General features: G+C 44.4%; 1 protein-coding gene across 2 annotated transcripts in view; it reads right to left on the bottom strand.

Annotated features, from left to right (window-relative positions):
* LOC143766319 (uncharacterized) overlaps nt 1-25268 on the bottom strand; it is a 44943-nt gene that overhangs the window by 6947 nt on the left and 12728 nt on the right. For both annotated transcript variants that reach the window (XM_077253906.1, XM_077253907.1), the window contains 3 exons: nt 25251-25268; nt 25074-25171; nt 24785-24875 (listed from right to left, as the gene is read on the bottom strand). The exon at nt 25251-25268 is cut by the window's right edge and continues 106 nt beyond it. In XM_077253906.1, coding sequence (XP_077110021.1) covers nt 24785-24875; nt 25074-25171; nt 25251-25268 — 207 coding nt within the window. The remainder of the gene's footprint in view (nt 1-24784; nt 24876-25073; nt 25172-25250) is intronic.

The following is a 25268-nucleotide window of genomic DNA, read 5'->3' as shown; positions in this document are numbered from 1 at the left end:
CTTCCATGTGTACTGTCTGCACAGGCTCTGGCCATGCTTTTCGTGAAGCATGTCTTCTGTCTCCACGGGATGCCCTATAAAATAGTCAATGACCCGGGTCCCCAGTTCGCTTCTCGGTTCTGGAGAGAGTTCTGTCGGCTTCTCATTATTGATCTTAATCTCTCCTCAGCATATCATCCCGAAACGAACGGATTAGTGGAGAGGGCCAATCAGACTCTGGTCACGTATTTGCGGCACTTTGTCTCTGCCGGGCATGATGACTGGGCATCCTTGCACCATGGGCAGAGTTCGCCCTTAATAATGCCGTCGCCGATTCTACAGGGCAGACACCATTCCTCCTTAATTACGGTCAGCATCCGCGTATTCCCGTGCACATGCCTATCTCATCTTCCAACTCTAGGGTGGTAGACTAGGCTGTGCAGGCCAGTGACATCTGGGACCGCATACAGGATACCATTCAGGCCTCTAAGGAGAGAATGTGGACCATCTGCCCTGAACTACAACACCCGCCATCACATTTTACATTATAACTCCACTGGGGCCTAGCTCTACCCGTGGAGAGCTGTACCAACTCTGATGCATCACCATCTGCCCCAGAGGACCTGAGCCGCAGCGTTGGCTACCATCTCATTGCCCAATACCACGGGTGGCGTCACAAACTAATTCCCCTACAAACTTTATTTTCCCCCTTCATTAACTTTTATTGAACGCCCAGGACCATGGACCGAGTCACTGCTGCTGTGACACATCCCTTTAAGAACCAGCCCGGTACCGAGTATCCCTATCGTCCTGGCGGGCGCTCCACGATTAGCGCCATATCACTCTGCAACTGTGTGCCTATAAACACCGCTCTGCTGCAGAGTTTCTTTTCCATCGCTGTGTGCGATTGGCACAGCCACTTGCTTCTCCACTGAGTGACATTTAACTCAGTGCGAATCATGCTTGTTTCGCCATTGTCCTCCTAGCTGCAGTATACCATCCCTGCATGTGGACCCAAGGTGGCAAACACACTTTATTATTATATTTTATTTAGTGCATTCCACCAACCCCAACAAGGGTCTAACTTTAAGACATGTGAGGCTGTGGCCTCTGATACAGCTAGGGGGTGCTGTTTGTTCTCCCCAGAATGTGCATGTAGACAGATGAAGTCCAAAGGTGTGCATGAGAGTCACGGATTTCCGGTCCGGGTTTTCCATGTGGCTGAAGGCCACAGGTTTGTGTGTGTTTAAAAATCTTGCAGTAAGGGGTATGGGTGTGTCAGGTGTGCGAGGTGCACGTCAGTGTCAGTCTGGTGTGTACTGGTCTGCAGAGTGCATGGAGGCACAGGCCAGCAGAGCCAGCACCCAGGGCAGCTGAATAGCCTGGCACCCGCAGCGTACACAGAAATGCAAGTCGTCCATGGTACTGGTCTCGGATGTGGACAGTCCTGTGCCCGGAGGTGGATGTCCTGTGCCCGAAGGAGTCGGATGTGGACAGTCCTGTGCCCGGAGGTGGATGTCCTGTGCCCGAAAGAGGACTAGCATGTGCAAAGATTGCAAACAAGTGGATATGGTGCCCGGCTGCTATCCGGAGGATATCCTGAACTGTGTACGACTGTGTGAGTAAAGAGTCTGTAAAGAGACTGTGATACAGCGATGCAGGACACCCACGAGTACTAGTCAGAGGAGGACTGGCGTGTGTAGTGTCTGCAACATATGAGGCTGTGTGTATGGAGACGTATAGAGACTGTGAGATGGCGTGCGGTTGCCCAGGGAAACTGGACAAGGGAAGTCTGGCCTGCTTAGGGACCGCAAATCTAAAGCCATGTGATATGTATTGCTTTGAACTGGTGTAAACTGGTCACTGATAATATACACTGAAGTTAAATGCATTTATGTGAATTGGACTTTAATGTTGTGAAGAAACATATTAAAAGAGACTTTTGTGTTTGAATTTGTGGGTCACTGCTTCTTCACTGCGTACGATGCTACTGCAGCCTTACAGACAATACAGTCCTCCCTTATTTTTAAATATGGGTCTCTTATGGATAGGGCCCAAATCTCTCCTATGCGTCTTGCAGAAGTTATTGCTACGAGAAAAACAGCCAAGAACGTTACTGACCTTAGGGGTGCCTGGTCTAGTGGCTCATATGGATCTGTGTGTAGCTTGTTCACAACTATACTGAGATCCCAGGGGAGTACTGAGCTCCAAGAAGAAACTAGTCGACTTCTAGCACTTCCAACAGACAGATGTAATTAGAGCTATCACCAGCACCTTGCTGAAGCGACCAAATGTATTTAAGCCTCCAGCAAGGGTGTGCTAATCACCAGCAGACAGTGGAGATCACCGCTACGACTTAGAGAAGGATATCAATCCACAGCACAGATGCAAGATCCAGAATGTATCTGCAGAGCCAGGTGCAGTGACCTTCTTCAGCCGGATCCAGAACGACTTTCTGTCACACTCGTGACAGTAAGTGGATCCTCCAGGTTGTATGTTTTTTTAACCCCTTTCTGACATCGGATGTCATAATCCCGACCATGGGACCTGGGCCTATTTGACCACAGACGGATTATTAAGTCCGCGCGATCACCCATGCACACGTGTGGTGTGCGGACAATCGCTGCCGGGTGTCAGCTGATTCCGACAGCTGAAACTTAGCACAAGTTATAATAAAAAAGATGGGGGTGCTCACTGTATACAGTCGGTATTCTGGAGTAAAAAAAATAGCTACCGTATTTTTCGGACAATAAGACGCACTTTTCCCCCCCAAAAAATGTGAGGAAAATGGGGGGTGAGTCTTATAGTTGGAATGCAGGCTTACCGGCAGTGGTGTGGCGGCGGCAGAGGTACGGGGATGATGAGGCGCAGTCTGCGGTATGGTGTGAGAGGGGTCCCTTCCACAGGTGAGGTGACACAGCGGCCCGGTATCCAAGGTAAGCAGCAGAGCCGGGTGAATCATGGCTTTATAGGTGGCGTCAGCCATCTTCCAGAGGCCGCGCGTGCGCAGATGGAGTGCTCTGCTTCCCGGGGCATCAGGAAAATGGCCGCGGGAGGCCGCGCGTGCGCAGATGGAGATCACGGCGGCCATTTTCCTGAAGCCAAGATCTAAATCTGTGAACTCGGCTTCAGGAAAATGGAGGCTGCGATCTCCATCTGCGCACGCGCGGCCTCCCGCGACTATTTTCCTGAAGCCCCGGGAAGCAGACCACTTCATCTGCGCACGCGCGGCCTCAGGAAGATGGTCGCCACCACCTATAAAGCCATGATTCACCCGGCTCTGCTGCTTACCTTGGATACCGGGCCGCTGCGTCACCTCACCTTTGGAAGGGACCCAGCTCACGCCATACCGCTCACTGTGCCTCATCATCCCTGCACCTCTGCCGCCGCCACAGCACTGCTGCAACCCCCCCATGGACACCAGCCCATGGCATCGCCCACCTAAACAGGAAGGGACCCTGCTCAGGTGCACGCCATATCGCCCACCGCATCACCGCACCTCTGCCAACACCATGCCTCCTGTGACCCTGCTCTGCCACCGCCAGCCCTCAGGTAAGATACTGTAAATTCGGACAATAAGATGGTCCCCCATCTTATAAAAAAATCTTTTTTTCTGCAATTTTCACCCCAAATTTGGTGTGCATCTTATGGTCCGGTGCGTCTTATAGTCCGAAAAATACGGTAATCAAAAGATGAAGAAAACTCTGGCACTCAAAATTAAAGTCTTTATGAATGAAAGAATTCCCAGTTCCAGGTGATAGACACAAATGAGTACAAGGAATCACAATTCATCAGACCCAAGTGAAAACAGATAGTTCATCAACATTTTGGCATTGTATCACCTTTTTCAAGAGATATCTGCCAGGTAAGGGGTCCCTGGGTGTCCGGATAGAGGATCCACGTGTGTCCCGTTGCTGTCTGGTGTCACCAGAGATAGGAAACTTGCTGATCATGCGCAGTGCGTGATCATCAACTTTCCCTGTCAGTGCAGAGCTGACAGTTTCTACAACATGGGGATGCTGCTGCTGTCAGTCTGCAAAATATGATAGTCCCATAGTGGGACAAAGTGAAAAAGTAAAAAAAAAAAGTAATTTTTTTTTAAATAATTGTAAAAATATAAAAAAATAATAAAATCAAAAGATACTGTATCCATAAATTAATATTTGTATGAAAAAAAAACTAAGAAAATAATAAAAGTACACATTTAGTATCACCACGTACGCAACGACCCGACCTATAAAACTGTCCCATTAGGTAACCCCTTTAGTGATCACCATAAAAAAAAAAAAACAGATGGCAAAAAACAATGCTTTATCATCAAACCGCCGAACTAAACGTTGAATAGAACGAGGTCAAAAAGACAGCTATAAATAAACATGGTACCACTGAAAACGTCAGCTTGTCCCGCAAAAAAAAATGCTGCCATACAGCTCCATCAGAGGAAAAATAAAAATGTTATAGCTCTCAGTATACAGCGATGCAAAAATAATTATTTTTTCTATAAGAGTTTTTATTGTGTAAAAGTGCCACACATAACAAAAATATATAAATGAGGTATCACTGTAATCATACTGACCCAAAGAATAAAATTGCCGTATCAATTTTACCACACAAGGAACTGCTTAACTACCCCCCAAGAAAAAAAAATCCTTAATTGCTGGTTTTTGTTCATTCTGCTCCCCAAAAATCAGAATAGAAAGTGATCAAAGAGTGTCATGTGCCCGAAAATGGTACAAACAAAAACGTCAACTCGTCCCTCAAAAAACAAACCCTCACCTGACTCTGTGGGCCATAATATGGAAAAATTATAACGCTCAAAATATGGTGATGAAAAAACTATTTTTTTGCAATAAAAAGTGTCTTTTAGTGTGTGACAGCAGCCAAACATAAAAACTCAGTATAAATCTGGTATCACTAATCGCACCGACCCGAAGAATAAAGTTGCCTAATCACTTATACCGCATGAAGAACGGCTTAAAAAATAAAATAAAACCAATTCTTCACCTACTGTTCATTTTTAAATTTCGCCTACCAAAGATCGCAGTAAGGCTCGGCATACATTTATCCTGCACTCTGCATTGAGCGCTTATACTGGGATTTCTGCATAAATCTCTGAAATACGTGATTCAGACAGAACCTCTGGCGGAAAATTCCCTATGAGGCAGATTTTGATGGAAACCACAGAGTAAGTGGTCAGCATCGAGCGCCGGATAAATGTGATCCCAAACATTATGTAAAATGTTCCCAATAACAGCTACAACTCAATCCACAAAAAAACAAGCCCTCACTCAGGTCTGTCATCTGTTAATGGAAATATCAGGGGCTTCCAAGTCACTGGAAAAGTGAAATGGCTCCTCGCCCCTCAAAAGAAATTCAACAAATTCTGAGCCCCACAGTGTACCTAAACCGCATATAGCATCCACATGTTTGCCATTTCTGAAGAGATGAGAGCCCGCTGAACTTACAGGCGCATGCCACATAAGCATGGGCTATTCATAATGTGCTCGTGACTGCAATGTACTGGTCACTACAATGGCAGTTTGCAGTTTTCACTCAGCAATATTCATTGCTGTTCATTTCTGGAAAATACCCATGGAGTGAAAATTGGCACTTCACCTGTAGATATATTTCCAAAGGGGTATAATTTCCAAAATGGGGTCACTTGAAATGGTATTCTGCTCTTCTAGCAATTTGGGGCTCTGTATATGGAGCCCACAAAATGTTTCTATACAAATGCACAAAGCATGTGCAACAAACAAGAAGAATTGGAACTACTACCGTAACACTGGAGAAGAAATATGAGGTCATTGGAATCACTGGAACTTGGTGGGACGATACACATGATTGGAATACAAGGCTAGAAGGATACAACATATTAGCAAGAAACAGACTTGATAAACGAGGAGGAGGTGTCGCATTGTATGCTAGAAAAGCATATATCTGCACAGAGATTGAAGCTTCAGAAACTGGAAGTTCTGTGGAAACTCTTTGGGTAAGAATACAAGGAGAGAACAATGGAAAGGACACTATTGTAGGCATTTACTACAGGCAGCCTGTGCAATCTGAAGATATGGATGAACTCTTTATTCATCAACTGGCCAAGTTCTCCAAAAAATATGACATAGTGGTCATGGGAGATTTCAACTATCCAGACATTTGTTGGGAATCTCTCTCGGGCAAAACTAACAGGTCAAGCAAATTCTTATCCTCTCTTGCTGACAACTTTATCTTCTAAAAGGTGGGGGAGAAAACAAGGAGATCTGGTACCTTGGATCTAATCCTTGTAAAGAGGGAGGAAATGGTTGAGGAGGTAAGAGTGGCTGGGACCCTAGGAGGTAGCGACCATGCTATTTTAGGATTTTGGATAACTAGATGAGGAAGAGCTGTGAAGACTCAGACTTCAAGGTTAGATTTCAGAATGGCAGATTTTAAGGGACTCAGAAAGAGAATTGAAGGGATCCCATGGCTGGATATCCTTAAGGGCAAAAATGCCCAGGAAGGATGGGAAATCTTGAAAAATTAGATTCTCAAAGCACAATCGTTAACAATTCCAAAAAGAAGGAAGAATACGAAGCATTTAAGGAAACCAGGATGGATGAACACAGAACTTAAACACATGCTAAAAAAGAAAACAGAAATGTTTATCAAATGGAAAGAGGGAGGCATTTCTAAAGAAAAATATAATGCTGTCTGCAGAACCTGCAGGGCACGAATCAGATTAGCTAAAGCGGACAATGAATTAAGGCTTGCTAGAGACGTCAAAAGCAATAAAAAAGGATTTGGGGGATATGTCAAAAGTAAAAGAAAAGTCAAAGATGCTATAGGATTTTTACAGGAAGAAAATGATGAAATGGTAAGAAAGGATGTTAAGAAGGTCGAACTTTTAAATTCCTATTTTGCATCTGTTTTCTCTCAGAAAGGAAATATAACTTTAACTGATCTTCATTGTTCTATTAAAGGAAAAGAAGAATCCAGGATATATATATAAACAGAAAGATAGTGAGGAAACACTTAGCTAACATAAAGGAATTCAAGTCTCCAGGTCCAGCTGAATTACACCCCAGAGTACTGAAGGAGATAGCAGAAGAAATTTTTGAACCACTCTCCATAATCTTTGAAAATTCTCGGAGAACAGGAGAAGACCCAGAAGACTGGAGAAGAGCAAGTCTTATTCCTATCTTCAAAAAAGGGAAAAAGGTGGGCCCAGAGAACTTTAGGCCGGTGAGTCTGACTTCTATACCAGGAAAGATCTTTGAACAAATTTTTAAACAAAATGTATGTAAGTACCTGGATAAGAATGAAGAGATTAACCAGAGTCAGCATGGGTTTGTAACTAATAGGTCATGTCAGACTAACTGTCATGTCGGACGCTGTTCAGACCAGGTCGTTCGACAGACAGCGGTAATTCCGCTTTTGACCACTATGTGCTCATTGGCGTCGGCTAGATTTTATCTAGCTGGTCCGGGGTTAATTTACCTGATGCTCGCAATGGAAGCTGGGCCATGCCCATTGCCTTTAAATAGTTCTCCTGAACATTGGGCGTCGCTGATTATAGCTTCTGTCTTGTGCATTGTTATCTCGGTCTGGAGTGGTGAGCAAGTAGTTGGAGTATCGTTGCTGGTGGTGTATTTCCCTTTGTCTTATTTACTCCTTCCTATATTTGTATTTATTTTGCCCTGCGCATTTATAGTGTATTCCTGAGTGACTGTGGCGTGGTGTATATTTTTCGTTATCCTTGTCTGTTCTAACTGTGGGTATTGGTGTATGATCTTTTCACCGGGTGGTGGGCGGTGGTTTCAGCCTAGGGTTGAAACAGGAGACAGGGCGAGGGTCGAGGCCTAGACATGCACACCATCAGTGTAAACTCTAGGTAGAGGGTCAGTCAGGATTTCCCTAGTCTGAGGGAATTTGCAGGGGCCCGGGTTATTAGCTCTTGCCCACCTAGTCTCCCCGTGACATTATAATCGGCCTTTAAAAAAAAAAAATAGGGGTTTCCTTTTTTTTGTTTTGTCATGGATCCCATGACTTCCATAACCCGCCAGTTGGAGGCGCTGTCCCTACAGGTCACTGAGTTGAGGGGGACAGTGCAGCAACAGGGTCTAGCAGTATCTAATGTGCAAGCTGGAGCGACAGGTAGAGTTGCTGAACCTAAGTTTCCTTTGCCTGAAAAATTTGCTGGGGAATGCAGTAAATTTGTTTCTTTTCATGAAGCTTGCAAACTATATTTCCGTATGCGCTCGATCTCCTCAGGTAATGAGGCTCAGCGTGTGGGCCTGGTGTTGTCATTGTTAAGCGGGGATCCCCAAGCATGGGCGTTTTCTTTGCCATCTGATTCTGCTGCATTTGACTCTGTGGAGAGTTTTTTTCCTTTCTTGGAAATATTTACAATGAGCCAGACAGAATGGCTCTAGCAGAATCTAAGATACGCACTATTCGCCAGGGGGAGCGAGTAGTAGAGGATTACTGTTCTGAATTTCGTTGCTGGGCAATCGATACACAGTGGAATGATCCAGCGCTGCGGAGTCAACTTATTCATGGGGTTTCTGGAAGGGTTAAAAAAGCCCTTCTGATGTACAAGACTCCTACATCTCTAGATTCCACTATGAGTCTGGTTGTCCGCATTGATCGCCGTTTGCATCAGGGGGAGCATGAGACACCGCCTATGTGAGAGGGTTTAGGCTCACGTGTGGTTGCTGCAGGTGAGCCCACGGAACCTATGCAAATCGCAGGGGTGTCACATGTGAAGCGTCGAGCCCCTGAGCTCAGGAAGCAGTGAGCCAGTTTTTACTGCGGTAAGACTGATCATTTTATTAACATCTGTCCTCTACTGTCTAAGAAAAACGCAACGGCGGAAAACTTCTAAGCTCAGAGGGTGTGGAAGAGACCAATCTGAGCTTATGTATATCCTCCATGGTGGTTTCTCAATGCATGCTCCCTGCTAAGGTTATAATCGCTGGCAGTGAGCTGCCAATTATGGTTTGTGGATAGTGGTTCAGCCATAAATCTCATTGATGAGGAGTATGCGCGCACAGCAGGTTTTAGGATTGAAAAACTGCCTCATCCTATCTGCGTGGTCACCATCAATGCTGCTCCTCTCTCACAGGGGGAGATTACTGAATTTGTGGCTGAGGTGAAACTCCACATTGGGGTTCTACATTCCGAGCAGGTTACATGTAAGGTGCTCAGGAATCTTCCTGCTCAGGTGGTTTTGGGTTTTCCATGGTTGTCTATGCACAACCCGGTAATTGACTGGAAAACTGAGGACATAATTCAGTGGAGCGAATTCTGCCAGGAGAATTGCCTGGCCACATGTGTGTCTGCTGTGACTTCAAGCGTTCAGGAGTCACTTCTGGATTTAGTGGATGTGTTCTCTGAGAAGGGTTGTTCAGAGTTGCCGCCACATCGCCCCTATGACTGTACTATCAGATTTAAACCAGGGGCCAAATTGCTTAAAGAAAGGATGTTTAACATATCCGGTCCGGAAAGACAAGCATTAAAGGATTACATTGCTGAAAGTATGAGCAAAGGGCACATCAGGCCTTCATCCTCGCCTGTGGCAGCAGGGTTCTTCTTCGTGAAGAAGAAAGATGGCGGATTACGCCCGTGTTTGGATTTCAGGGAATTGAACCAGATTACGGTTCGTGATCCATACCCTATGCCACTAATACCAGATTTGTTCAACCAGGTGGCAGGGGCTAAGTGGTTTACCAAGCTTGACCTCAGGGGGGCGTACAACCTCATAAGAGTCCGTCAAGGTGATGAGTGGAAGACGGCTTTTAATACCCCTGAGGGTCATTTTGAAAATTTGGTAATGCCATTTGGGTTGACTAACGCACCTGCAGTGTTCCAACATTTCATTAATGATGAGTTTTCGCATGTTTTGGGGAAATTCGTTATCGTGTACCTAGATGACATTCTCATATATTCTTGTGACCGTGATACTCATTTAGATCATGTCAGGCAGGTGTTACAGCTTCTCAGAGTGAATAAGCTGTATGCTAAACTTGAGAAATGTGTATTTTCTGTTCAAAAGTTGCCTTTCTTGGGTTATATTGTGTCTGCTTCTGGTTTTAAAATGGACGCCGCTAAGGTGCAAGCGGTGCTGCATTGGGAACGGCCTGATAACCTGAAAGCACTTCAGCGATTCCTTGGGTTTTCTAACTACTATAGGAAATTTATCAAGGATTTTTCCATCATTGCTAAACCGCTAACTGACATGACTAAAAAGGGTACCAATTTCTCCGTTTGGCCTGAGGCTGCTCTGCGCGCATTTGAATTTCTTAAGAACAGTTTTGTTTCAGCTCCCATTCTTGTGCAGCCAGACGTATCAAAACCTTTTGTGGTGGAAGTCGATGCGTCTGAGGTTGGTGTGGGGGCGGTACTATCACAAGGCTCATCTTTGAGTGATTTGCGTCCATGCGCGTATTTCTCCAAGAAACTGTCGTCCGCCGAACGTAACTACGATATCGGCAACAGGGAGTTGTTGGGAATCAAGTTGGCCTTTGAGGAATGGCGACACTTCTTGGAGGGGTCGGTACATCAGGTTACTGTTATTACCGATCATAAGAATCTGCTGTATTTGGAGTCAGCCAAGCGTCTGTCCCCCAGGCAGGCTCGCTGGGCATTGTTTTTCACGCGGTTCAATTTTGTTGTCACTTACAAACCGGGGTCTAAAAATACTAAGGCGGATGCTCTGTCCAGGTGTTTTCCGGGGGGAGAACCTCGGGAGGATCCAGTACCCATCCTCCAAAAGGGTGTTGTGGTTTCGGCTCTCACTACCGAGGTTGAGGCTGAGATTGCCGAGGCTCAGGAGGAGGTACCATCTGAGCTTCCCATCAACAAATCTTTTGTACCGCTTCATCTCCGCTTAAAGGTTTTGGCGGAACATCATGATGCTGTCCTGGCTGGCCATCCAGGGGTTAGAGGTACCTTGGAGTTGGTGTCACGTCGGTTTTGGTGGCCCAAGATCCGACAGGACGTGGTCTCATACGTGTCAGCTTGTACCACGTGCGCTAGGGCTAAGACGCCCCGCTCCTGTCCTGTTGGCACACTACTTCCTCTTGAGGTACCTAGTAAGCCATGGACGGAAATCTACATGGATTTCATCACTGATTTGCCCTCCTCAGCTGGGAACACTGTCATCTTGGTGATTGTTGATCGGTTATTAAAAATGTCGCACTTTGTGTCTTTGCCTTCGTTGCCTAACGCTAAGACTCTGGCTCAGGTATTTGTGCAGGAGGTGGTCAGACTTCATGGGGTTCCGTCTGACATCGTGTCTGATAGGGGTGCTCAGCTTGTGGCAAAATTTTCGAAAGCATTTTGCTCACGGCTGGGGATCAAGTTGTCTCATTCTTCTGCGTTTCATCCTCAGTCAAATGGTCAGACTGAGCGTATGAACCAAAATTTGGAACAGTACTTACGCTGCTTTGTCTCTGGTAACCAGGAGGAGTGGTCTACGTTCCTTCCTTTGGCTGAGTTTGCCATCAATAATCACCGCCAGGAGTCGTCTGGGGAGTCTCCGTTTTTTTGTGTTTACGGGTTACATCCTCAATTTTGTACCTTGAGTCAGAGGGGCTCTTCCGGCGTTCCGGAGGAGGACCAGTTAGGAGCACAATTGTCATCAGTCTGGAGGAGAGTTAAACAGCGCCTGTTGATTGTTGGTGCTAGGTACAAACGTGTGGCTGACAGTAGGCGTGTGCCAGGTCCGGACCGGAGTGTGGATGACTGGGTGTGGTTATCCACAAAAAAACATAAGACTCAAAATACCATCCTGTAAATTGGGTCCACGGTTTATTGGTCCATTTAGGGTCACCGCCGTCATTAACCCAGTAGCGTACCGATTGGAGCTTCCTACGTTGTATAAGATACACAACGTGTTCCACAGGTCTCTTCTAAAGAAGGTGGTGGGTTCTGTGGACGCGGCGCCTATGCCACCTCCAGTCTTGGTGGATGGTAATTTGGAATTTGAGGTCTCCAAGAAGGTTGACTCTCGTGTAGTGCACCGCACTTTACAGTACTTTGTACACTGGCATGGTTATGAGCCTGAGGAGAGGTCCTGGGTACCAGCCTCGGACATTCATGCGGATCGGCTGGTCAGGTTTTTTCACCGTCGCCATCCAGACAAGCCGGGTCCTATAAGCCGTGAGGGCCCTGGGGTCCCTCGTAGAAGGCGGGGTACTGTCATGTCGGACGCTGTTCAGACCAGGTCGTTCGACAGACAGCGGTAATTCCGCTTTTGACCACTATGTGCTCATTGGCGTCGGCTAGATTTTATCTAGCTGGTCCGGGGTTAATTTACCTGATGCTCTGATTGGAAGCTGGGCCATGCCCATTGCCTTTAAATAGTTCTCCTGAACATTGGGCGTCGCCGATTATAGCTTCTGTCTTGTGCATTGTTATCTCGGTCTGGAGTGGTGAGCAAGTAGTTGGAGTATCGTTGCTGGTGGTGTATTTCCCTTTGTCTTATATACTCCTTCCTATATTTGTATTTATTTTGCCCTGCGCATTTATAGTGTATATTTTTGAGACTGTTTTTTCGTGACATATTGTACTTCATATTAATGGTAACATTTATTCGATATTGCTTGCGATTATTTATGATAAAAATGGAAATATGGCGAAAATTTTTAAAATGTTGCAATTTTCAAACTTTGTATTTTTATGCCCTTAAATCAGAGAGATATGTCACACAAAATAGTTAATAAATAACATTTCCCACATGTCTACTTTACATCAGCACAATTTTGGAAACAATTTTTTTTTTTTGTTAGGGAGTTATAAGGGTTAAAAGTTGACCAGCAATTTCTCATTTATACAACACCATTTTTTTTTAGGGACCACATCACATTTTAAGTCATTTTGAGGGGTCTATATGATAGAAAATAACCAAGTGTGACACCATTCTAAAAACTGCACCCCTCAAGGTGCTCAAAACCACATTCAAGAAGTTTATTATCCCTTTACGTGCTTCACAGGAGCTGAAACAATGTGGAAGGAAAAAATGAACATTTAACTTTTTTTGCAAACATTTTAATTCAGAACCATATTTTTTTATTTTCACAAGTGTAAAAACAGAAATTTAACCATACATTTTGTTGTGCAATTTCTCCTGAATATGCCGATACCCCATATGGGGGATAAACCACTGTTTGGGCGCACCACAGAGCTTGGAAGAGAAGGAGTGCCGTTTTACTTTTTCAATGTAGAATTGGCTGGAATTGAGATCGGACACCATGTCGCGTTTGGAGAGCCCCTGATGTGCCTAAACAGTGGAAACCCCCCACAAGTGACACCATTTTGGAAACTAGACCCCTTAAGGAACTTATCTAGATGTGTGGTGAGCACTTTAAACCCCCAGGTGCTTCACAGAAGTTTATAACGTAGAGCCGTGAAAATAAAAAATCCTTTTTTTTCCCTCAAAAATGATTTTTTAGCCTGCAATTTTTTATTTTCTCAAGGGTAACAGGAGACATTGGACCCCAAAATCTGTTGACCAGTTTGTCCTGAGTACGCTGATACCCCATATGTGGGGGTAGGGCACTGTTTGGGTACCCATCAGGGCTCGGAAGGGAAGGAGCGCCGCTTGGAATGCAGACTTTGATGGGATGGTCTGCGGGTGTCATGTTGCATTTGCAGAGCTCCTGATGTACCTAAACAGTAGAAACCCCCCACAAGTGACCCCATTTTGGAAACTAGACCCCCCAAAGAGCTTATCTAGATATGTGGTGAGCACTATGAACCCCCAACTGCTTCACAAAAGTTTATAATGTAGAGACATGAAAATAAAAAAAAAAATCATATTTTTTCCACAAAAATTATCTTTTCACCACCAAATTTTTACTTTCACAAGGGTAACAGGAGAAATTGGACCCCAAAATGTATTGTGCAATTTATGCTGAGTAGGTTGATACCCCATATGTGGGGGATAAACCACTGTTTGGGCGCATGGCAGAGCTCGGAAGGGAAGGAGCGCCGTTTTGGAAAGCATACTGATAGAATGGTCTGCGGGCATTATGTTACGTTTGCAGAGCCCCTGATGTACCTAAACAGTAGAAACCCCCCACAAGTGACCGCATTTTGGAAACTAGACCCCCCAAGGAACTTATCTAGATGTGTGGTGAGAACTTTGAATGCCCAAGTGCTTCACAGAAGTTTATAATGCAGTCGTGAAAATAAAAAATATTTTTTTTTCCACAAAAAAGATTTTAGCCCCCAAGTTTTTATTTTGACAAGGGTAACAGGAGAAATTGGACCCCAAAAGTTGTTGTCCAATTTATCCCGAGTACGCTGATGCCCCATATGTGGGGGTAAACCACTGTTTGGGCGCACGGCAGAGCTCAGAAGGGAGGGAGCACCATTTGACTTTTTGAGCGCAAAATTGGCTGTGGCGTTTAGACACCCCCTGATGTACCTAAACAGTGGAAACCCCCCAATTCTAACTCCAACCCTAACCCCAACACACCCCTAACCCTAATCCCAACCTGATCCATAATTCTAATCACAACCCTAACCCCCAAAACACCCCTAACCCTAATCCCAAAGCTAACCATAACCCTAATCAAAACCCTAAACCGAACACACCCTTAATCCTAATCTCAACCCTAACCTCAAAACCTAACCCTAATCCCAATACACCCCTATCCCTAATCCCAACCCTAGCTTTAACCCTAATCCCAAACCCAACCCTAATCCCAAATGTAACCCTAATGCCAACCCTAATCCCAACTCTAACCCTAACTTTAGCCCCAACCCTAGCCCTAACCCTAACTTTAGCCCAAACCCTAACTTTAGCCCTAAACCTAGCCCCAACCCTAACCCTAACTTTAGCCCCAACCCTAGCCCTAACCCTAGCTCTAACCCTAATCCTAGCTCTAACCCTATACTGTTAGTGACCTGGTGCTTAGGAGCACCCGGAATGACCTGATGGGTAACCAGAAATATAGGACAAGCTCTGGGGATGTGGGAGCTCTACTGACCGCAACCCTGATCCTATCACACACTAGAAATAGCCGTGGAGCGTACCTAACTCTCCCTAGACGCCTCTTCACAGCCTAAGAGCTAACTACCCCTAAAGATAGAAACAAAGCCTTACCTTGCCTCAGAGAAATTCCCCAAAGGAAAAGGCAGCCCCCCACAAATATTGACTGTGAGTTAAGAGGAAAGTCACAAACACAGAAACTAAACAGGTTTTAGCAAAGGAGGCCAGACTTCACTAAATAGTCAGAGGATAGTAAAGGGAACTGTGCGGTCAGTACAATAACCTACAAAAAACCTCGCAGAGTGTGCAAAAAGGCCCCCACACCGACTCACGATGTGAAGGTGCAACTCTGCACCCCAGAGCTTCCAGCTAGCAAGGAAATATCATGATCGCAAGCTGGACAAGAACTTAGAATGTACTAAGAAATATATTCAAAAGGCAATGAACAACAAATGAACTAGCAGGGACTTAGCTTCTGCTGAAGTAGACAGGTCATAAGAGAAATCCCAGAGAGATCTGAACCAGTGCTAAGACATTGACAGCTGGCATGAAGTAACGATCTGAATGGAGTTAAATAGGGAAGCCAGCCTAGCAATAAACGAGGGCAGCTGAGGAAGCCAAGCTCAAAGACCAGCAATTCCACTCAAAGCCACCAGAGGGAGTCCAAGGACAGAACTCACCAAAGTACCATTCATGACCACAGGAGGGAGTCCGAGAACGGAATTCACAACACTATCCCTAGCCCTAACCCTAAGGCTATGTGCACACGTTGTGGATTTTGCTGCGGATCCACAGCGTTTGCTGCGGAAAAAACCATGCGGAAACGCAGCGGTTTACATTCCGCAGCATGTCAATTCTTTCTGTGGATTCCGCAGCGGTTTTACACCTGCTCCATAACAGAAATCCACAGGTGTAAAACTGCAGGGGAATCCGCACAAAACCGCGGTACATCCGCGATAAATCCGCAGGTAAAATGCAGCGTTTTGGCCCTGCGGATTTATCAAATCCGCTGCGGAAAAATCAGCAGAGAACCATTCTACGTGTGCACATATCCTAACCCTACCCCTAACCCTACCCCTAATCCTACCCCTAATTGGAAAATAGAAATTCATACATTTTTTTAATTTTATTATTTTTTCCTTACTAAGGGGGTGATAAAGGGGGGTTATTTACTATTTTTTTTATTTTGATCACTGTGATAGGATCTCACAGTGACCAAAATAAAACAAGTGGAAGAATCTTCCTCTGCCGGCCGGCTGGAAGTCTTCAAACAGAGGCTGGACAGACATCTGTCTGGGATGATTTAGTGAATCCTGCTTTGAGCAGGGGGTTGGACCAGATGACCCAGGAGGTCCCTTCCAACTCTACCATTCTATGATTCTAGGAGAAACTGCGCTCCGTTCCTCAAGAGTCTCTGGGGTCACTTATGGGGGTATTTGCTTTTCTGGTACCTCATGGGCTCTCCCAGTGGGTCATGGCACCTGCAAACCATAACCATAAAATCTGTTGCTCGTTGAGTTCTAAGCTTTGCACTGTGAATGAAAAATATTTCCCAATTACATGTAGGATATTGGCACACTCAGGAAAAAATGGACCTCAATTTGTTTTACGAAAAAATCCTATTAGCCCTCAGAAAAATTAAAAACTTGGGGCTAAGACAACATTTTTGTGAGGAAAATGTGATTTCATTATTTTTACGGCTCAACGTTATAAACTTCTGTAAAGTACCTGGGGGTTCAAGGTGCTTACCATGCATCTAAATACACTGCTCAAAAAAATAAAGGGAACACTAAAATCTCACATCCTAGATATCACTGAATGAAGTATTCCAGTTGTAAATGTTTATTCATTACATAGTGGAATGTGTTGAGAACAATAAACCTAAAAATGATTAATGTAAATCACAACTAATATCCCACCGAAATCTGGAGTTGGAATGATGCTCAAAATCAAAGTGGAAAATGAAGTTAGAGGCTGATCCAACTTCAGTGGAAATGCCTTAAGACAAGGAAATGATGCTCAGTAGTGTGTGGCCTCCATGTGCCTGTATGTTCTCCCTACAACGCCTGGGCATGCTCCTGATGAGGCGGCGGATGGTCTCCGGAAGGATCTCCTCCCAGACCTAGACTAAAGCATCCTCAACTCTAGGACAGTCTGTGGTGCAACGTGACATTGGTGGATGGTGCGAGACATGATGTCCCAGATGTGTTCAATCGGATTCAGGTCTGGGGAACGGGCGGGACAGTCCATAGCTTCAATGCCTTCATCTTGCAGGAACTGCTGACACACTCCAGCCACATGAGGTCTGGTATTGTCTTGCATTAGGAGGAACCCAGGGCCAACCGCACCAGCATATAGTCTCACAAGGGGTCTCAGGATCTCATCTCGGTACCTAATGGCAGTCAGGCTACCTCTGGCGAGCACATGGAGGGCTGTGCGGCCCTCCAAAGAAATGCCACCCCACACCATTACTGACCCACTGCCAAACTGGTCATGCTGAAGGATGTTGCAGGCAGCAGATCGCTCTCCATGGCATCTCCAGATGTCTGTCATATGTGGGGTTAACCTGCTTTAATCTGTGAAGAGCACAAGTCGCCAGTGGTGAATTTGCCAATCCTGGTGTTCTGTTGCAAATGCCAAGCGTCCTGCATGGTGTTGGGCAGTGAGCACATCCCCATCTGTGGACGTCGGGCACTCAGACCATCCTCATGGAGTCAGGTTTCTATCTATTTGTGCAGACACATGCACATTTGTGGCCTGCTGGAGGTCATTTTGCAGTGCTCTGGCAGTGCTCCTCCTGTTCCTCCTTGCACAAAGGCTGAGGTAGCGGTCCTGCTGCTGGGTTGCTGCCCTCCTATGGCCCCCTCCACGTCTCCTGGTGTACTGGCCTGTCCCCTGGTAGCGCCTACAGCCTCTGGACACTACACTGACAAACAGCAAACACAGCTCGCATTGATGTGCCATCTTGGATGAGCTGCACTACCTGAGACACTTGTGTGGGTTATAGAGTCCGTCTCATGCTACCATGAGTGTGAAAGCACAACCAACATTCAAAAGAGACCAAAACATCAGCCAGAAAGCATTGGTGCTGAGATGTGGTCCCCACCTGCAGAACCACTACTTTATTGAGTGTGTCTTGATAATTGCCAATAATTTCCATCTGTTGTCTATTCCATTTGCACAACAGCATGTGAAATTGATTGTCAAACAGTGTTGCTTCCTAAGTGGACAGGTTGATTACACAGAAGTTTGATTTACTTGGAGTTATATTCTGTTGTTTAAGTGTTCCCTTTATTTTTTTGAGCAGTGTACATTACTTGAGGGGTATAGTTTCCAAAATGGGGTCACTTGTGGGGGGGGGTTCCACTGTTTAGGCACATCATTGCCTCTCCAAATGTGACATGACGTCTGCTAATGATTCCTGGAAATTTTACATTCAAAAAGTCAAATGACGCTCCTTCCTTTCCAAGCCCTGCCGTGCGTTCAAACAGTAGTTTTCTCCCTCATATGGAGTATTGGCGTGCTCAGGAGAAATTGCACTATAAATTGTATGGTGCAATTTCTCCTGTTCTGAAAATGCAAAATTTGGGGGATAAAAACATCTATGGGGAAAAGTCGATTTTTTTATTTTTACGGCTTAACGTTATAAACTTCTGTTAAGCACCTGGGGGTTCAATGTACTCACCACACATCGAGATCAGTTCCTTGAAGGGTCTAGTTTCCAAAATGGTGTCAATTGTGGGGGATATTCACTGTTTACACACATCAGAGGCTGCTGAAATGCGAAATGGGATCTGCCAATTATTCCAGCAAATTTTGCATTCAAAAATCAAATGGCGCTCCTTCCCTTCAAAGCTCTGCTGTGCGCCGAAAAAGTGGTTTTCTCCATCATATGGGATATTGGCATGCTCAGAAGAAATTGTACAACACATTTTGGGGTCCATTTTTTCCTGTTACTCTTATCAAAATAAAAAAAATTGGATCTGAAGTAAATTTTTTGTGAAAAAAGTAAAAAAAAATTTTTGTTTCACAAAAATTCCTGTGAAGGACCTGAAGGGTTAATAAACTTCTTGATTGTGGTGTTGAACACCAAGAGGGGTGCAGTTTTTAGAATAGCATTACTTTTGGGTATCTTCTATTATATAAACCCCTAAAAGTGACTTCAAATATTCTGTGGTCCCTAAAAAATGGTTTTGTAAATTTTGTTGGAAAAATGAAAAATCGCTGGTCAAATTTTACCCCTTATAGCTTCCTTACAAAAAAAATGTTGGCTCCAAAATTGTGCTAATGTAAAATAGACATATGGGAAATGATATTTATTAACTACTAGCTGAAGAGCCCGGCGTTGCCTGGGCATAGTAAATATCTGTGGTTAGTTATAGCACCTCACTTCTCTCATTTTCCCATCACGCCTCTCATTTTCCCCCTCACTCTTCTCATTCCCCCCTAACACTTGTCATTTCGACCTCACATCTGTCATTTTCCGATCACTCCACTATTTTCCCTCACTCCTCTCATTTTACACTCACACCTTTCATTTTCACCTCACACCTCATTTTCACCTCACACCTCTCATTTTCCCCAGTATATACATGTTTGTCATCTCCCTTACATATAGTATACACCTGTATGTCATCTCCTTCTGTATAATGTATATGCCTATGTGTCATCTCCTCCTGTATATAGCATATACCGGTATGTCATCTCTGTATATCTGTATGTCTATGCCTGGGCATAGTAAATATCTATGGTTAGTTATAGCACCTCACTTCTCTTATTTTTCCATCACGACCCAGTTTCCCCCTCACATCTTTCATTTTCCCCCTCACATCTCCCATTTTCTCCCTAACACCTTTCATTTTCCCCATCACTCCTCTAATTCCCCCCTCACTCCTCTCATTCCCCCTAACACTTGTCATTTCGACCTCACATCTGTCATTTTCCAATCACTCCACTATTTTCCCTCACTCCTCTAATTTTGCACTTACACCTTTTAATTTTCACCTCACACCTCTCATTTTCACCTCACACCTCTCATTTTCCCCAGTATATACATGTTTGTCATCTCCCTTACATATAGTATACACCTGTATGTCATCTCCTGCATATAGTATATACCTGTGTCATCTCCCCTGTATATAGTATATACCTGTATGTCATCTCCCCTGTAAATAGTATATACCTGCTGTGTGTCATCTCCTCCCGTATATTGTATATACCTATGTGTCATCTCCTCCTGTATATAGTATATAACTGTATGTCATCTCTTCTGTATATAGTATATACCTATATGTCATCTCCTGTATATAGTATATACCTGTATGTCTTCTCCCATGTATATAGTGTATACCTGCTGAATGTCATCTCCTCCTGTATATACCCATGTGTCATCTCCTCTTTTATATAGTATATACCTGTATGTCATCTCCTCCTGTATATAGTATAAACGTGTGTCATCTCCTCCTGTATATAGTATATACCTGTATGTCATCTCCTTCTATATATAGTATATACCTGTATGTCATCTCCTCCTGTATATAGTATATACCTGTGTGTCATCTGCTCCTGTATATAGTATATAACTGTGTGTCATCTCCCCTGTATATAGTATGTACCTGTATGTCATCTCCTCCTGTATTAGACCTCATTCACACGTTATTTGGTCAGTATTTTTACCTCAGTATTTGTAAGCTAAATTGTCAGTCTGATAAATCCCCAGCCAACAGGAAGCACTCCCCCCTGTCAGTATATATTAGCTCACACATACACATAATAGACAGGTCATGTTACTGACAGCTGCCGTATTTCCTATATGGTACATTTGTTGCTCTTGTAGTTTGTCTGCTTATTAATCAGATTTTTATTTTTGAAGGATAATACCAGACTTGTGTGTTTTAGGGCGAGTTTCATGTGTCAAGTTGTGTGTGTTGAGTTGCATGTGGCGACATGCATGTAGCGACTTTTGTGAGATGAGTTTTGTGTGGCGACATGTGTGTAGCAACTTTTTCTGTGTCGAGTTGCATGTGACGGGTTAGTGTAGCAAGTTGTGTGCAGCAAGTTTTGCGCGTGGCGAGTTTTATGTGTGGTGCGTTTTGAGTATGTGCAAGTTTTGTGTGAGGCAACTTTTGCATGTCTTGCAACTTTTGTGCATGTGGCAATTTTTCCGTGTGTGCAAGTTTTGCGTGTGGCGAGTTTTCCATGAGGTGAGTTTTGCACGTGTGGCGAGTTTTGCGTGAGCCTAGTTTTGCATGTGGCGAATTTTGCGCGTGGCGAGTTTTGAGTGGCGAGTTTTGTCTTTTGACTTTTATGTGGTGAGGTTGGTGTATGTGTGGTAAAATGTGTGCTGAGGGTGGTATATGTGTTCAAGCACGTGGTAGTGTGTGGCGCATTTTGCGTGTGTGTGTTCATATCCCCGTGTGTGGTGAGTATCCCATGTCGGGGCCCCACCTTAGCAACTGTACGGTATATACTCTTTGGCACCATCGCTCTCATTCTTTAAGTCCTCCTTGTTCACATCTGGCAGCTGTCAATTTGCCTCCAACACTTTTCCTTTCACTTTTTCCCCATTATGTAGATAGGGGCAAAATTGTTTGGTGAATTGGAACGCGTGGGTTTAAAATTTTGCCTCACAACATAGCCTATGACGCTCTTGGGGTCCAGACGTGTGACTGTGCAAATGTTTGTGCCTGTAGCTGCGACAGTGCAGATGCCAATCCCGGACATACACACACACACACACACACACACACACACACACATTCAGCTTTATATATTAGATATACCTGTATGTCATCTCTTCTGTATATAGTATATACCTGTATGTCATCTCCTCCTATATATAGTATATACCTGTATGTCATCTCCTCCTATATATAGTATATACCTGTATGTCATCTCCCCTGTATATAGTATATACCTGCTGTATTTCATCTCCTCCTGTATATACCTATGTGTCATCTCCTCTTTTATATAGTATATACCTGTGTGTCATTTCCTCCTGTATATAGTATATACCTGTATGTCATCTCCTCCTATATATAGTATATACCTGTATGTCATCACCTCCTGTATATAGTATATACCTGTAAGTCATCTCCTCCTGTATATAGTATGTACCTGTGTGTCATCTGCTCCTGTATATAGTATATACCTGTGTGCCATCTCCCCTATATATAGTATATACCTGTTTGTCATCTCCTCCTGTATATAGTATATACCTGTGTGTCATCTCCCCTGTATATACGGTAGTATGCACCTGTATGTCATCTACGCCTGTATATAGTATGTACCTGTGTGTCATCTCCTCCTGTATATAGTATACACTCACCGGCCACTTTATTAGGTACACCATGCTAGTAACGGGTTGGACCCCTTTTGCCTTCAGAACTGCCTCAATTCTTCGTGGCATAGATTCAACAAGGTGCTGGAAGCATTCCTCAGAGATTTTGGTCCATATTGACATGATGGCATCACACAGTTGCCGCAGATTTGTCGGCTGCACATCCCAAAGATGCTCCATACAAGGCAGGATGGATCCATGCTTTCATGTTGTTTACGCCAAATTCTGACCCTACCATCCGAATGTCGCAGCAGAAATCGAGACTCATCAGACCAAGCAACGTTTTTCCAATCTTCTACTGTCCAATTTCGATGAGCTTGTACAAATTGTAGCCTCAGTTTCCTGTTCTTAGCTGAAAGGAGTGGTACCCGGTGTGGTCTTCTGCTGCTGTAGCCCATCTGCCTCAAAGTTCGATGCACTGTGCGTTCAGAGATGCTCTTAGGCCTACCTTGGTTGTAACGGGTGGCGATTTGAGTCACTGTTGCCTTTCTATCAGCTCGAACCAGTCTGCCCATTCTCCTCTGACCTCTGGCATCAACAAGGCATTTCCGCCCACAGAACTGCCGCTCACTGGATTTTTTTTCTTTTTCGGACCATTCTCTGTAAACCCTAGAGATGGTTGTGCGTGAAAATCCCAGTAGATCAGCAGTTTCTGAAATACTCAGACCAGCCCTTCTGGCACCAACAACCATGCCACGTTCAAAGGCACTCAAATCACCTTTCTTCCCCATACTGATGCTCGGTTTGAACTGCAGGAGATTGTCTTGACCATGTCTACATGCCTAAATGCACTGAGTTGCCGCCATGTGATTGGCTGATTAGAAATTAAGTGTTAACAAGAAGTTGGACAGGTGTACCTAATAAAGTGGCCAGTGAGTGTATATCTCTGTGTCATCTCCTCCTGTATTGGGCCTCGTTCACACGTTATTTGGTCAGTATTTTTACCTCAGTATTTGTAAGCTATATTGGCAGCCTGATAAATCCCCAGCCAACAGGAAGCCCTCCCCCCTGGCAGTATATATTAGCTCACACATACACATAATAGACAGGTCATATGACTGACAGCTGCCATATTTCCTATTTGGTACATTTGTTGCTCTTGTAGTTTGTCTGCTTATTAATCAGATTTTGATTTTTGAAGGATAATACCAGACTTGGGTGTGTTTTGGGGCGAGTTTCATGTGTCAAGTTGTGTGTGTTGAATTGCGTGTGGCGACATGCATGTAGCGACTTTTGTGAGATGAGTTTTGTGTGACGACATGCGTGTAGCAACTTTTTGTGTGGCGAGTTACATGTGACAGGTTAGTGTAGCAAGTTGTGTGCAGCAAGTTTTGCGTATGGCGAGTTTTGCACGTGGCCAGTTTTGTGTGGTGGTGCGTTTTGAGTATGTGCAAGTTTTGTGTGAGGCAACTTTTGCATGTGGCAATTTTTCCGCGTGTGCAAGTTTTGCATGTGTCGAGTTTTCCATGAGGTGAGTTTTGCACGTGTGGAGAGTTTTGCATGTGGCGAGTTTTGCGCGTGGCGAGTTTTGAGTGGCGACTTTTGTGTTTCGACTTTTATGTGGCGAGGTTGGTGTATGTGTGGTGAAATGTGTGCTGAGGGTGGTATATGTGTTCAAGCACGTGGTAGTGTGTAGCGCATTTTGTGTGTGTGTTCATATCCCCGTGTGTGGTGAGAATCCCATGTCGGGACCCCACCTTAGCAGCTGTATGGTATATACTCTTTGGCGCCAGCGCTCTCATTCTTTAAGTCCTCCTTGTTCACATCTGGCAGCTGTCAATTTGCCTCCAACACTTTTCCTTTCACTTTTTCCCCATTATGTAGATAGGGGCAAAATTGTTTGGTGAATTGGAACGCGCGGGGTTAAAATTTCGCCTCACAACATAGCCTATGACGCTCTTGGGGTCCAGACGTGTGACTGTGCAAAATTTTGTGGCTGTAGGTGTGACGGTGCAGATGCCAATCTCGGACATACACACACACACACACACACACACACATTCAGCTTTATATATTAGATTTTGTGTGACATATCTCTGTGATTTAAGGGCATGAAAATTGAAAGATGGAAAATTGCAAAATTTTCAAAATTTTCGCCAAATTTCCATTTTTTTTCACAAATAAAGGCAAATCATAATGAAGAAATTTTACAACTGTCAAGAACTACAATATGTCACAAAAAATCTCAGAATCACAGGGATCTGTTGAAGCGTTCCAGAGTTATTACCTCATAAAGTGACAGTGGTTAGAATTGTAAAAATTGGCCTGTTCATTAACGTGGGGGTTAAAAGGTATAAAAAAGGGATTTCACAATTTCACAAAATAATTTGAACATTTTTGGATGCAGAAGAATATTATGTACTAGCGGCAAAATGGTGATGACACGATTGTGGATTGTGATACGGCCGGACTACACCACCGATAAAGCAGCCACAGCTGGTGACTGAGAAAAATCTGTGACTTCTTTGCATTTATTGGTTACTACTCACCTGGGTGGTTATCTGTTGGAATCTCCTCCTTACACCACTCATCACCCCTCAAATATGTCTCTGTAGTATTAATATGGGTCAGATCTTCACCCTGAAACAAATATTGTAAAAGTCACAGACAGATGGAGAAGTCACATCTATGATCAGCTCTAATCCTGCCATCTCCACCGTTCTCTTTACACAAGTATAAAACATAGAATACTGGTGGATAAAACAAGACCGAGCACAAGATATTCACAGCCATCTACACATTATAGGGGAGATCTCATGACACCTTCTTTCCAGCTACCTCATAATCCTGAGGAACATTGAGATCTTCTTGTTTACAGTCCTGTGGAAGAAGAGGACGGGGACATCTCTCTGGTGTTGTCGTCTTACTGGATGGAACTGGAGGAAACACATACAGGGACTGAATTCATTCTTTACATACAATTATATGCCATGTGTATTTAGTCCTGTCTATTACCTGGTGATCTGAGGGGTC

The sequence above is a fragment of the Ranitomeya variabilis genome, chromosome 4 (genome assembly GCF_051348905.1).
Source record: "Ranitomeya variabilis isolate aRanVar5 chromosome 4, aRanVar5.hap1, whole genome shotgun sequence".
Taxonomy (NCBI): domain Eukaryota; kingdom Metazoa; phylum Chordata; class Amphibia; order Anura; family Dendrobatidae; genus Ranitomeya; species Ranitomeya variabilis.
The sequence above is the reverse complement of the archived record's forward strand: the minus strand, read 5'-3'. Positions and strand labels throughout refer to the sequence as shown.